Source organism: Sceloporus undulatus, chromosome 5, assembly GCF_019175285.1.
Source record: "Sceloporus undulatus isolate JIND9_A2432 ecotype Alabama chromosome 5, SceUnd_v1.1, whole genome shotgun sequence".
In the NCBI taxonomy this organism is placed as follows: domain Eukaryota; kingdom Metazoa; phylum Chordata; class Lepidosauria; order Squamata; family Phrynosomatidae; genus Sceloporus; species Sceloporus undulatus.
Genome location: NC_056526.1, coordinates 4,071,905 through 4,085,750, shown reverse-complemented (window position 1 = coordinate 4,085,750; position 13,846 = coordinate 4,071,905). Strand labels below are relative to the sequence as shown.

The 13,846-nt window shown below is 41.7% G+C and overlaps 1 protein-coding gene across 1 annotated transcript in view; it reads right to left on the bottom strand.

Moving 5' to 3' along the window:
• Positions 1 to 3,244: 3,244 nt before the first annotated feature.
• The window catches only part of LOC121931281 (carboxypeptidase A2-like), a 12,054-nt gene continuing 1,452 nt past the window's right edge, over positions 3,245 to 13,846 (bottom strand). Inside the window, exons 2-11 of the mRNA XM_042468849.1 lie at positions 13,682 to 13,763; positions 12,284 to 12,418; positions 10,711 to 10,809; positions 9,934 to 10,035; positions 9,524 to 9,625; positions 7,696 to 7,806; positions 6,444 to 6,534; positions 5,241 to 5,440; positions 4,546 to 4,630; positions 3,245 to 3,532 (exon numbers count right to left, since the gene is read on the bottom strand). Coding sequence (XP_042324783.1) covers positions 3,345 to 3,532; positions 4,546 to 4,630; positions 5,241 to 5,440; positions 6,444 to 6,534; positions 7,696 to 7,806; positions 9,524 to 9,625; positions 9,934 to 10,035; positions 10,711 to 10,809; positions 12,284 to 12,418; positions 13,682 to 13,763 — 1,195 coding nt within the window. The 3' untranslated portion in view covers positions 3,245 to 3,344. The remainder of the gene's footprint in view (positions 3,533 to 4,545; positions 4,631 to 5,240; positions 5,441 to 6,443; positions 6,535 to 7,695; positions 7,807 to 9,523; positions 9,626 to 9,933; positions 10,036 to 10,710; positions 10,810 to 12,283; positions 12,419 to 13,681; positions 13,764 to 13,846) is intronic.

Sequence of the window (13,846 nt, the reverse complement as noted above, 5' to 3'; positions counted from 1 at the left end):
CCTCACTTGGGTTTTCTGTTTTAACGCACAATGGTCACCAACTCTTTAAAGACAAGAGATCCATTGCAGGAGTAACCAACAAAGGTCTGGAAACCAAGCCTTGTGAAGAATAATTTAGGGAGCTGGGTATATTTATCTTGGAGAAGACTGAGATGTGACATGATACAGTCACCTTTAAATATCGGAAGAGGTTGATCGCCAGATCATCTGCATATACAGTGCGCCCTTTTTTATGTGGGGGATCCGTTCTGGACCCCCTCTGCGTAAAAAAAACCATGTACGCTTGAGCCCCATTGAAAGTAATGGGGCTTGTGCATGCGGCGGTGCACACACGTGCCACAGACACACACCCCATTACTCTAAATGGGATGCGCCACTCCTTGTGCCCTGTGCACTCCCATGCGGCTTTCAGCATTTGCTGAAAACCATGTATAGTGTGTCCACGTATGACGTGGGCGCACTGTACTCTTATTTTGTATTTGAGATCATTAATTGTAGCTCTTTTGATTTGCATCTCTTCTCTTATCTGTTTATTTAGCACTTCTAGACATAGGATAAACAGTAAAGGGGACAGCGGGCAACCTTGTCTTGTCCCTTTTGTGATTTGGCATTCTTTAGTTTTCTCCCCGTTCACTATAATTTGTGTTGTTTGGATCTTATAAATATCCACTTTATGAACGCTTCACCAAAATCCATCTTTTCCATTACTTCTCTCATAAATTCCCAGTTTACGGCATCGAAAGCCTTTTCAGCATCTAAGAATATCAGTGCTGTCTTTTTGCCTGAGTTTTTTCCTCATAATACTTTATTATTATTATTATTATTATTATTATTATTATTATTAATATTTCTATACCGCTTTTCCGCAGTGATCAAAGCGGTGTACATAGTAAAATTATTAAAACAAGATAAAATTAAAACCACATTACATTAATTACAATATACAATTAAAATCCAATTCATAGGTGTATGTAAGTGGGAGGGAGAAAGGGGATCGAACATAACTTCAGTGAACATGGGTGAATGCTTGGTTAAAGAGAAAGGTTTTAAGTCTCTTTTTAAACAGTTCAGGGGAGGTAATGAGACAGAGCTCCTTGGGAAGACTATTCCAATGCTTGGGGGCCGTTATTGAAAAGGCCCTCTGAGAAGTAGGGACTTCGAGCAAGTTCTTCCTGGTTGTTCTGAGAGTGCAGGGAGGATTATATGGGGAGATGTGGTCCTTCAAGTAACTCGGGCCCAAGCCATGTAGGGCTTTATATTTAATTACCAACACCTTGTATTGTGCTCGGAAGCAAATAGGCAGCCAGTGAAGATCTTTTAAGATTGGTGTTATGTGGTCAAACCTGGAACGACCGCTGACCAATCTGGCGGCCATGTTTTGTACTAATTGAAGCTTCCGAGTTTGGTACAAGGGTTGCCCCATGTAGAGCGCATTACAGAAATCCAAACAAGAGGTTACCAGAGCATGTGCCACCGTTTCAAGGTCTCTTTGGCCCAGGTAGGGTTGTATCAACTGCGATCAATCAAATGCTTCTGACCATCGCATCAACTTGGGATGACAATTGCAGGGACGAGTCCAGAAGCACTCCCAAACTGCGAATTGAGTCCTTCAGGGGAAGTGGGACCCCCTTCAGGACGGGTGGACAAATTTCCTTCCCCGGTCCTGGGGAACCTATCACTAGTACTTCCGTTTTCTCTGGATGCAAGCTGAGTTTGTTTTTCCTCATCCAGCCCTTTACTGACTCTAAGCAGGCATTTAGAGGAGAGACACCATCCTTAGACACTGCAGCAGTCAGTGACACAGAGAAACATATCTGGGTGTCATCAGCTTACTGATAACACCGTGCCCCGTGTCTCCGGATGATCTCTCCCAGCGGTTTCATGTAAATGTTAAATAGCATGGGGGACAAAATAGCTCCCTGAGGGACACCAGATGTCAGTTCCCTCTTAGAGGAGCAAATGTCCCCCAGCTGCACCATTTGGAATCTGCCCGAGAGGTAGGAATGGAACCACTGGAGTGCAGTGCCCCCGATTCCCAACTCCCTCAGACGTTCCAGAAGGATACCATGGTCAATGGTATCGAAAGCCGCTGAGATGTCCAAGAGCATTTACAAGGACACACTTCCCCTGTCAGTGCCCAGACGGAGCTCATCCATAATCCGCTCTAAAGCCAGTTTGAAATGGTATCCAGATAATCGGTTTCATCCAAGACTGCTTGGAGCTGGAAGGCAACCGCTCTCTCGATCACCTTGCCCAAAAATGGCAGCAATGACACTGGCCTGTAATTATTTCTTATCAGGGGGTCTAGGGAGGTTTTTTTTAGCAGTGGTCTGACTATTGCCAATTTCAGACTCCAGGAATCCTGGTCTACCCACAGAGACATGTGAAGGTACACTCCACTCCAGAGGACAGGCTGACGCTCCTCTCTGAAGTGTCACCCAGTACTGTCTACACCGCACCCCATACACCCTGCCAGCAATATATTGTCTTTGCTTGTTTTCCTCCTCCTCTGCCATCAGGGTCGACTCAGCCTGGCATCCTTCCGCAGATCGCTAAAAAGAGTACCCTGCTTATTGGAGGCAATTAGCTTACACATTGTAAACCGCTTAGGGAGTGCTTAAGTGCACTCATAAGCGGTATAGAAATGTACTGTATATACTCATGTATACGTCTAGAAATTTAGGTCAAAAAATTGACCCCAAAAAACTGAGTCAGCTTATCCATGAGTCAATGTAAGTAGTGTATCTTAACTCTTATTTAAAAGACGGAACCTTCCCCTGGTGAAAAGCAAGAGTCTAATCTGTCCTGGAAGCAATGACCCCTCTAGTCTCTCATCCTTCCAGCCTTAAGAGTAAGCATAAAGAGTTATGTCTGCTGGAATTTTGTAAGTTCTTTGACATTATTTTGCTTTGCTCCAGCCTTTAGATCCTTTGCTATATGCCCCTAGGTTTTGCCCTCGACTTATCCACTTATCCAGCAAAATCATAATTTTAGCCCCAAAACTTGCCCTTCCTTATACATGAGGTCGACTTATAGTCGAGTATATATGGTGTTTACTCTTGCTATATCCAAAAGTTACTTTTTGGAACACTTGTTGTTCTGCTTTGGATGAGTGCTCTTTGTGTCTGTTTTTTAAATTCCTTAATAGGCTGAGCCTACCGTACCTAATGCATAAAATTTCACACTGGAATCAATGTCTGCTTTCCATTTCATTGGGATTTATAATAATCTACAGGGTCTGTAAAATATCCTCTGCCCCCTCCACTCCTCCAGCCAGCCACTGCACACGCGTGAGGGAAATACAACAGTCACAGCACTGCTCCTCCTTCTCTCTGCTCCTCCTCTCAGTAAGGATGGTCGCGCACATGCTCAAAAATGCTCTTGAGTCCCAGCCAGGTCTCTTGAGCCGTTGGGATGATCTGACTGGCGGGCAAGAGGAAGCCATGGCGTCCGGTGTCCCTCAGCTCAAAAGCAAAGGAGTATTTGATGCCATAGTCGTAGGACCAGTCGATGCTACCTCCACTGGCTTGGTCTGGAAGAAAAAGAAGGCTTCGTTTCATTATAGACTCATAGAGTTGGAAGAGATCCCAGTGGCCATCCACTGCAACCTCATTCTGCCATGCAGGAATACACAATCAAAGCACCCCCAATAGATGGCCATCCAGCCTCTGTTTAGAAACCTCCAAAGAAGGGGACTCTGCCACACTCCAAGGAAGGAGTGTATTCCACTGTCAAACAGCTCTTAATGTCAGGAAGTTCTTCTAGATTTTTAAACGAAATCTCTTTTCTGCATCCATTGCTCTGTGTCCTATTCTCTGCAGCAGCAGAAAACAAGCTTACTCCATCCTCAATAGGACACGCTTTCAAATACTTAAGCAGGGCTATCAAATGCCCTCTTAACTTGCTCTTCTCCAGTCTAAACATGCCCAGCTTCCTAAGTCTCTCTTCAGAGGGCTTCATGGTTTCCAGGCCCTTCCCCATTTTGTTTTTCCTCCTCTGGACATGCTCCAGCTTCTCAACATCCTTCTTGAATTACGGTGCGCAAAACTAGACACAGGATTCAATGTGAGGTTTGACCAAAACAGAATAGAGTGGCACTGTTAGATGCTACACTCCTTTTAATAAAATATATTATAATATATTTGAAAAATACTATATTTTAATGATAGATTAACACAAACATGTTTGAAAAAGCACAAGATACTACAACACACAACCCCAAACATTCTCCTATAGACATATATTCCCCCCTCTCTCAAAAAAAAAAAAACATCACTTAACAAAATTGTAAATAAATAAAAAGATAACAAATATTGACTTCACATTTGCCAAGAAAAACAGCATATCCCTTAATCCTTTCCCCCATTCCTTTCATATCCTTTACATTGAGCCATGACAGTTAAAGTGGTGTCAAACTTGATTGTTTCTGCAGTGTGGATGCAGCCTATGTTGCCATTCAGCTCAAGGCTGATGTAGCACAACCTGTGTCTGAGCATAGATTTACACCAGGAAACACGAAGTAGGATCTCAGTGGAGATTACTTACAGATGACAGAGCAGATAGGTCCAACTTTATACTGGGTGCCATACAGGGAGGTCAGGGCATTGGCTGCCATTTTTGCCACGTTGTCCTGGAGGGAAAGACCGAGACCATTAAAGGAGAGATACTATAGAGGAGTCAGTACTAAACTATTTGATTATTGCCACATTCACTCCCAAAGGATTGGGAGGATTGGGAGCTGTGCTTGATTTGCGCAGCTTTTAAGACAAACTCAAAACATTTTGGCACCTGAGGGCCAGAGATGGTTGGGAACATCCTGAATTTTGAAGGAGCTATTTGTTGTTGTTGTATGCCTTCAGGTCATTCTTGGACTTATGGCAATCCTTTCTAAAGCAAACCTATGACAGATTTTTCTTATTTCATTTATTTTTAGTTATTTACTTTATTTATATGCCGCCTTTCTCCCAGGGCAGGCTTAGAACCTGGTTTGCCGTAAATGAAATAGACCCCCCCACCCCACCCCAGAAGCCTCAATTCTATTTTTAAATGATCAGTTGAAGATTTAAGTTATTGAAAATTATTGAAATGCTAAAAATGTGATGAGCAAAAGGAAATCTCATTTAGAAGAGAATTCTTATTTTGGAGGGAGTGTTGTTCAATGTCTCAATTTTAAACCCCTTGTAGCCACAAGATAGAGGAGGGTGTTATTGATCGTATGTCAATGAATGCCATTGCCTTACCAGTTCTGCATGATCCTTGATATTGGTGCAGGTGTATCCATAGGGGTACATCAGGAGCTGGGAGTAGCTGTGGATGCTAATGAAGGCCTTGACATTTCCGTGGCTCTTGATAAAATCCACAACGGACCTCACTTCCACTTCGGAGTTGGCACTTGGTCCATGGTACGAATCGGAGCAGGGATCGTTACTAGCTCCTGGTCCTAACAAAGTGAAGGGGTGGAGGGTAGGAAATGCCAAAATAACCCAATTAACTTGAGCCCAAAAGATCTGGTGCAACATCTTGAAGACAGCAGCAACTGATTGTAAAGGGGATCAACTTCTGTATCTGTCATTATTATTGTTCAATATCTTATCCAGTAACCTCTTGTTTTGTTCTTGGAGTTTTAATCCTCTTTGTCATCCTCTGTTTGATGTAATTGTAATTATGTTAGTAGCACATGGTTTACTGTACAGTGGGCCCTTGTTATCCACTGGGGTTTGGTTCCAGGATGTCCTGTGGATACCAAAATCCACAGATGCTTCAGTCCCATTATATACAATGGGGTATTATTATTATTATTATTATTATTATTATTATTATTATTATTCAGTAGGCCTTTGGTATCTGCTGAAGTGTAGTTCCAGGACCTCCTGTGGATACCAAAATTCATGGAAGCTCCAGTCCCATTAGATATAATGGAGTATTACTGCTACTACTACTACTACTATTACAGTGAACTCTATCTGCTGGGGTTTGGTTCCAGGACACCCCATGGATATCAAAATCCACAGATGCTCAAGTCTCATTATATACAATGAAGTATCATTATCTTTATCATTATTACTACTACATTAGCCCCTTTGTACCTGCTGAAGTGTAGTTCCAGGACCTCCTGTGGATCCTGTGGATAGTATTATGTGAATACTAAAATCCATGGATGCTCCAGTCTCATTATATACAATGGGGTATTATTATTATTATTATTATTATTATTATTATTATTATTATTATTATTGCTGTCAATGGAAGTAAGCAGAGGACAAAGGGGGCTAATAGTTAGATCTCAGCCCAAGGCTGTAAATGTTTCTATCATCTGCTTGACCTTGGCAGCGATGTGGAAAATGAACAAGAGCCAATGTGCAACAGAGGAGCAATGCATGCACAAGAAGTATCAAAGAAATCATTCTTGAGGCATCATCCCAAGATGAAACCTCTGCTTCTACCTCCGAAGCCAGCATCCCAGTTCCTATTGGGATCCACTCCAACGCAAAGGCTGCCAGGGGTCTTAGATCGGGTTTTCCTCCACATGCGATTCTGCAGGCGAAGAAGAAAACAGTGTGTCATTGTATTTGTTGGAAAACAATTAAAATCGCCTTATAAAACACCTCAAAATCATTTAAAAAACAACCAAACATTAGACTTTGCTTGCGTGCTGGAATGGAACCTAAGATGGCTTAGAGTGATTTAAACCAAGCTTCAATTTGACATACTTTAAAAAGAATTAAACAATAATGTTATATTTTTTTAAAAAAAATATGTTTAACCAACAGTTAAAATACATGTAAAACATAATAACATAAAACATAGTTTAAAAAAATCAAGACACATCACACATGCTACTGCTACATGAATTAAATCTCAAAGGCCTGCTGGAATAAAAAGGTTTTCACTTTCTGGAGGAAAGCGAGCAGTAATCTGGACCCAACATTGAGCCCTTTTTATGACTCCTTCCTCTAAGGACTTTATCTCATGGGACTGATCCTTGTGCAGAAACTAGATTTAAAGTGAAAATAACCCACAAAACTAGGTTGTTTTTCACACAACGTTCGGTTTTAACTCGAACAGAAAGTAAAAATAACCTGCAAAAGTGGGTAGTTTTTCAGATGATGTTGGCATCAATGGGAAATAATGCGACATTAATCTGAATGGAAAGTCGACAAAACCCGCTCCTTTTTACTTTTGGGGAGCTTCCGAGAATAAAAAGGAGGGGGTTTTGTCGACTTTCCGTTCAGATTAATGTCACATTATTTCTCATTGACATCAACGCCTCTGAAAAACAACCTGCTTTTGCGGATGTTTTGTAGACTTTTAAATCCCATTTAGCCAATTTGCCCCCAATTTGCCTCTGTGTGATAAAGCTCAGAGGATATTGTCATGGCTCCATGCTATGGAATTCGGGGAAATGTAGTTTTGTGAGATGTTTAGCCTTCTCCATCAGAGAGCTCTGGTGCCACAACAAACTGCAAATCCCAGGATCATTCCATAGGATGGCACCATGACGGTTAAAGCGGTATCACACTGCATTATTTCTGCAGTGCAATAATTGACATGGGAAGGGTTATTTTTAGCCGTGTCCTCAGTCTGTGGAATGCTATCCCCAGAAATGCACCCTGAGATGATGATGCGACAGTAGTAGTAATCATAGTTTGAAAGAGGAAATGAAGTAAGAATTGGATTTTAAAGTCCAGTACTCACCTCAGTATGAGAGAAGACATATCCATCTGGATTTGCAACAACCAGTAGAAAAACATCCATTGTGTTTAACAGGGAGTCCAGTGAAGGATCATATCCATAATCGGAGGCAATCTGAATGTACAAAAAGAGAAGCCACAGAAGGATCTTGCAACTGTTATTCTCTGGGTGTGTCCAGTCAGACCAACACAGTCGTTGTTGACCCTTTTCCAAACAAGAGATCTGCTCCCTTCTCCCAACCAAGAATGTGGTACTCTTCATCCCTTAACACATAAGAATATCAGAAGGTCCCTGGCTTTGGATCAGACTGAGGCTCAAATCCCATTCAGTGCTGATGGAGAGCCCAATTCCAGCAGCGTGTTTTCATGGGTAAACCATTCAAAACCATTTTGAAGGGTCAGCAGCTCCTCATAGGGCATGGCTTCCAATGGGATTCCAGCCTGAAAGTCTAATTTTGAGCAGCATCCTACTTAGAATCATAGAGTTGGAAGAGACCTCAAGGACCATCACTAGCTAAGCAGGTGTTTCCAGGAAACCCAGAAGTAGAACATAGAGGAAATGGTCACTGCCCATTGGTTGTTGCCCAGCAACAGAAGAAGGTAATTACCTTCAGGTTTTGCTTCTGGCTTTCTTGGAGGCATCTGATTGGCTGCTGTTGGATGAAGGAATGGATGGACCACTGTACCAGTCCACCTATGCTTTATTGATATTCTTGCCACATGCAACTTATCCAGAGAACAGATGTGACGGAATCCCAAAATCCAAAATGGAGAGGTGGAATCATTCTTGGATTACAAATCCTAGAAGTCCTTCCCAGCATAACCAGTCTGAGGAATGTTGGGATTTGTAACCCAACAACAACTGGGGGGCTACAGGTTAAAACACACTATAGCTCAGTTCAAAAACTTTGCAGGATTTTATCCTCAAAGACCAAAAAGGAAACAAATCAGAACAATAAAATCCATCAAGAGCATGATAGCAGACTGTTTAGTCTAGGTTGTGACTCCTTTATTCAGAATTCCAAAATGGTCCGCAACGGTGGCTGAAAGAGTGGCACTTTTGCTTGCTGATGGTTCATTGTAGACAAGCTTTTGTTTCATGCAGAAAATTATTTAAAATATTGTGTAAAAAATTACCTCCAGGCTATGTGTATAAGCTGTGTAGGAAAGATAAATGAACTTCATGTTTAGACTTGGGTGCCATCTCTAAGATTGTACAGTCGCCCCTTCTGTAGTTGTTGTTTGACTTCAAATAGCTTCTGTTTTATGGCAACCCTAAGATGAACCTGTCATGGGGTTTTCTGGCAAGTTTCTTCAGAGTAGGTTTGCCATTGCCTTCCTCTGAGGCTGAGAGGAGATGACTTACCCAAGGTCACCTAATGGGTTTTTATGCTTAAGCAGGAATTTGAACCTGGTCTCCTAGTCCAATGCTTAGTACATACAAATATCCCAAACTCTGAAAAACGAAATCCAAAACACTTCTGGTTCTAATCATTCCAGATTAGAGAGACTCAGTTTCATAACCTATAGCAATATTCTCCTGCTAGAGTTTGGTTGGTGCCCAAATATCCTAAAGGCACTAGCTTTTGCCTGCTCATGGAAGCTAGACAGGGACGGGAGACTGCCAACAAATACCAAGTGCTGCGGGCTCTATTTCAGAGGAAGAAATGGGCCAAAGCACCTCTGAGGATTCCTTGCTTAAGGAAGTTCTGTGAAAAATTCATGGGGTTGCCATAAGTCAGTAGGCGACTTGAAGTCACAGAGAGAAAGTTTGGTTCAGAGAAAAGGAGGAAAAGCATTGAGGAAAATACTATACATGAAAAGCCACGGACCTTTCTCGCAGTCCACAGAGCAGTCGCTTGGGTGACCCACTCTCGCGCATGGATTCCAGCATCGATCCAGATCGCAGGACGGTTCTTTCCTCCAGTGCTGAACTACAGAACGGAAGCTCAACTTACAAAACAGCCATTTATTCAGATATTCAATCCTTAACCCTGTGCTTTCAACATTTGCCCCATCTCCAGGGACTCAGCAAAGCTCCTGTATTATGGCTCTCACAGGGTCCCTGTGGATTATTTTTTAAATCTATTTATTCAATTTAGACCTTACCGTTCTCCTGTCAAGGCATTCAAACCAGTTTACAAGAATTTAAAAAAGAAATTAGCTACAAAGCTATATTGCAATCCTTTCTCTGAATTGGGGAAAAGAGCACAGGAATGGCAAGTGAGGCTTCCAAATATACCTTGAGGACGTAGAGGGGCCGCTTTTCATAGGACTCTCCAATCTGTTGCTTGCTCACCAGCTGCGGGTATTCGGCCACAAGATCATCCATAGCTTGATAGATCTAAAACTCAAACAATTATGGATTTTCACACTTCTGGCAGATAACTGCAAGCATTTTTTGGGTGGTAGAGGAGGAGACAAAGGAAAATAAAAGTATATGAGGACTAGAACCTTGAAAGCCTTTCTGCAAGCAAGTGGAGGAAAAGCTCTCAGATGTACATATATATTGTGAAAGCTGATTTTCCAATAACATAAAAGGGAAGGGAAGTTAAGATCACAAAAAGCAACGTTAAAGCAATGTCCAGCTGCATTATTTCTGCAGTGTAGATGCGAGTGTCAGTGCAAGATAGGTCCTGTTGTAGTAGTAGTAGGAGTAATAGTATTTCTTACCTACCCCTCCCGAAGGATAATTTAAACACATTCAGTTAAAACATATAAACATAGGATACATTAAAATAACCTAACATAAAATTTAAAATATACCAATTTAAAATTCACTGGTTTAAAGTTCAGGCTAAAATCAGAAGTGGATTCCTGTTTCTTGACATCATAGCCACCAATTGCCATAGGTCTCTTGAAATGCCCACAGTTCCTTCCCACACCTTGATCTGATGTTGGACGGCATGTTTGCAAGATCTTGCTTAGGTCTCCAAAATCTTCACCTTGACCTGTCATGAAGTGAATGATGAAAAAGAGGAAGAGGAGGAGGAAGAGAATCTGTTTTTGACCCACTTACAGTTTCTAGGGGATGGTAAGCCCCATAGTTAAAACTGTTCCTGCCCCGTTCCCTTCGCTGGTTGAGGTCCATCTCTCGCCGTTCTTCATCCACTGCAGCCTAAGAAGAGAGCATCTTTCAACAGGGAGAATTTGATAGCTTTTTCTCAATTGTTTGAGAAAAAGAAATGAGCCTCAAGCTCCATCTACAATTTAAAAATTAAGTTTTCATGTTTGTTAATTGTGGGTGATCTAGGCTTTTCTGAGCGGGGTTTTGGAAGAAAGGGGATCATATTGAAATTTTTGCTCCCCAGAATTTCCATATATCCTGCAAAGACCACATCATGGACATCTGCTACAGAATCCAAAGCAGGTTGGCATTGCAGGATTCCTTATGTTTTCAGGGAAATGCTACCCAATTCTACTGAAACTTTGAACTGGAAGTAGAAATCCCAGTGCAGATGTTTAATGTTGTTATGTGCTGTCAAGTCAGCTTTGACTTGTGGCAACCCTCTTATGAGTTTTGCTCAGTAAATATGAATACTAATATTAGACTTTGATGCATAAGGCAGGAAAGCTGTCTGTTGCTAGAGTCTGCACAAACTGGTAAGAAAACACACTGGACGGCTAGGGTTGGAAGCCTGGACCCTTGACCATTTTGGGGAAAAGTCAAGCCTTATTCTATTTTTTAACAGATTAACTATCATAGGTTTGATTGTCATTTTAGTGGGGGAGGGAAGATTGGTCTATTAAATAGTGTATTGTTGGAATTTTAAATTATAAGCCACTCTGGTTGTTTTTGTAACAGGAAAAATGGATATTAATAATAATAATAATAAAAATACAGGCTGGAAATTCCCTCCAACTTCTGCTGACAAGGAAATGGTGCATAACTGTCTTGTCTAAGTCCATTGAATGGAGAACTGCCAACTGCCCCCTCAGATTGGTCAGAAGTAAGGTTTTTAATTCTCAGAGCTTAATTTTTCTATGGAAAAAATGTTCCCTCTCTTAATTGTTTCATAAACTTCATTAACAGCAATGTGTGGTTGCTGATACAGTATTAGATCAGCTTGGAATAGGTTTACACATGCAGTTATAGCAGTCGGATACTACTTTAAATGCCATGGCTCCATCCCATCCAATAGTTTGGATGTTTGATAGATGTACAAATAGAATTCTTTCTGAGATTGCTCTGGTTCATGCCGTGAAGTAAAACCACAGACAAGGAAGCCACCTTCTGCCACTGAAAGGAAGGTGTGAGGGACTGAGTAGAAAGAACATGAACAAGAGCAGTCTATACTGAAACATCATGTTACAGTTCCCATTTTTAGTCATATAATGATAATAAGATTGCCCAGGCTTGATTAAAGAATCTACAGTGGCAGAAATGACCAGTATAGAGTTTTCTACGTTCAAGCCTTCAAAGTTATTGCCACCACCACAAAAGGAATCTGATGATGTTACCCCTGAGTGCACCCATGCTGTGGGAAGCTGACATGTATGATACTGCTTTTCATCCACCGCTGCCGTTAAATTAGAATTTGCTGGGGGCTTCTTATGAATTGCAGTGGTGGTTTTTGCTATGTTTGGCCTACCTGGACATCTTCTATCATGATGCTGTACTTGATCTGATGGGACTCCAGGAAGACCTTCACATTTTGGAGATTGGCAAAGGGCACTTGGACATCTGCCGGCTCATTCGGGAAGGAAGGGAACCGCCAAAAGTTAAGCTGGGAAGCAGAAAATCCAAATGAGTTCTAGAGACATTGAAATTAAATCTGCTGATCTCCAGAGAGCAGCTTCCAGGATAACCAGACTCATATCCAAGCAGGAGAGATATGGGACCACCTATAAATCCCAGATGCTGAAGACAGAAAGATGGGGACTGAACTTCCAGCCAATACTGGTTTTATGAGAGGAGGTCTGATGCTAGCAGAACCCAGAGTCAGAAAAATGTCCCCTGGACTAGACCCCTAGAGTTTGCTAACCCCAGAATCAAGGTTTAAACTCTTTTTTTTAATTGAAAAAAATTACTGAACATATAAAATCAGAACAATCAGAACACATAAACATCTGAAAATACAATTTTTTGTGTGGGTTTTTCAGGCTATGTGGCCCTGTTCTCAAAGATTTTATTCCTGACGTTTCAGCAGCATCTGGGGGTGGCATCTTCAGAGAATGCTGGCAGGGAAGAGAGTTGGGATATATGTATATACACACACACACACACTATGTGACCCTTGGTTGAGAGCAAGTGATTTACATGTTAATTTGTGTATTGTTCTGTTGTTGAGTGGCAAGGTTTAGTGTCTGCTTCATTCGTGGTCCATTGTCTGCTGGGAAACCCCCTGGCCCTGGGTGGTTTTCATTTGCATTTTGCTAGGTCTTAATTTTGGTGTTTTTCAGGACTGGTAGACAAACTTTGTTTACTTTAAGTGTCTCTTCTTTCCTGTTGAAGTTGTCTAACTGTTTATGGATTTCAATGGCTTCCTTGCGCATTCTGACCTGATAGTTGTTGGCATGGTCTAAAATTTCAGTGTTTTCAAATAGCATTTTATGCCTGGGTTGGTTTATAACATGTTCTGCTGTTGCTGATTTTTCTGGCTGGCCCAGTCTACAATGTCTCTCGTATTCCTTGATTCTTGTTTGGACACTGTGTTTGCTGATCCCTATGTAGACTTGTCCGCAGCTGCACCGTATGCAGTCAACTCCTGTCAATTCATTTTGTTAGTTTTGGCCCAGCTTGTTAATCTATTAAGGTCATTTGAATTCTGATCTTATCCTTTGACGTATTAGCTACTGAAGTGTTGCAATTGCATTGTGTGCAAAATGACCTGGAATGTGTCACCAAATTCCAAAGGACCAGAGGCGATTGCCATACATGCAGGGATGCCTCCAGCATAATTATGGCATATCTTTGCATGGGTTGAATTGTTTTACAATTGACCCATACGTGGAAAGGGCTATTAACACCCCCGTATGACATGACACACCTGGAGAGGTTGCTGGGCTCGAAGCCGTTTTAGTAGCTGGACCTGTTCCTCATTGCAGGGCTCCACCCGGAGAACCTGGTCTCTGGAATAACAAGGTTTTTATTTTGTTGTTACCATCATCATCATCATCATCATCATCATCATCATCATCATCATCATCATCAT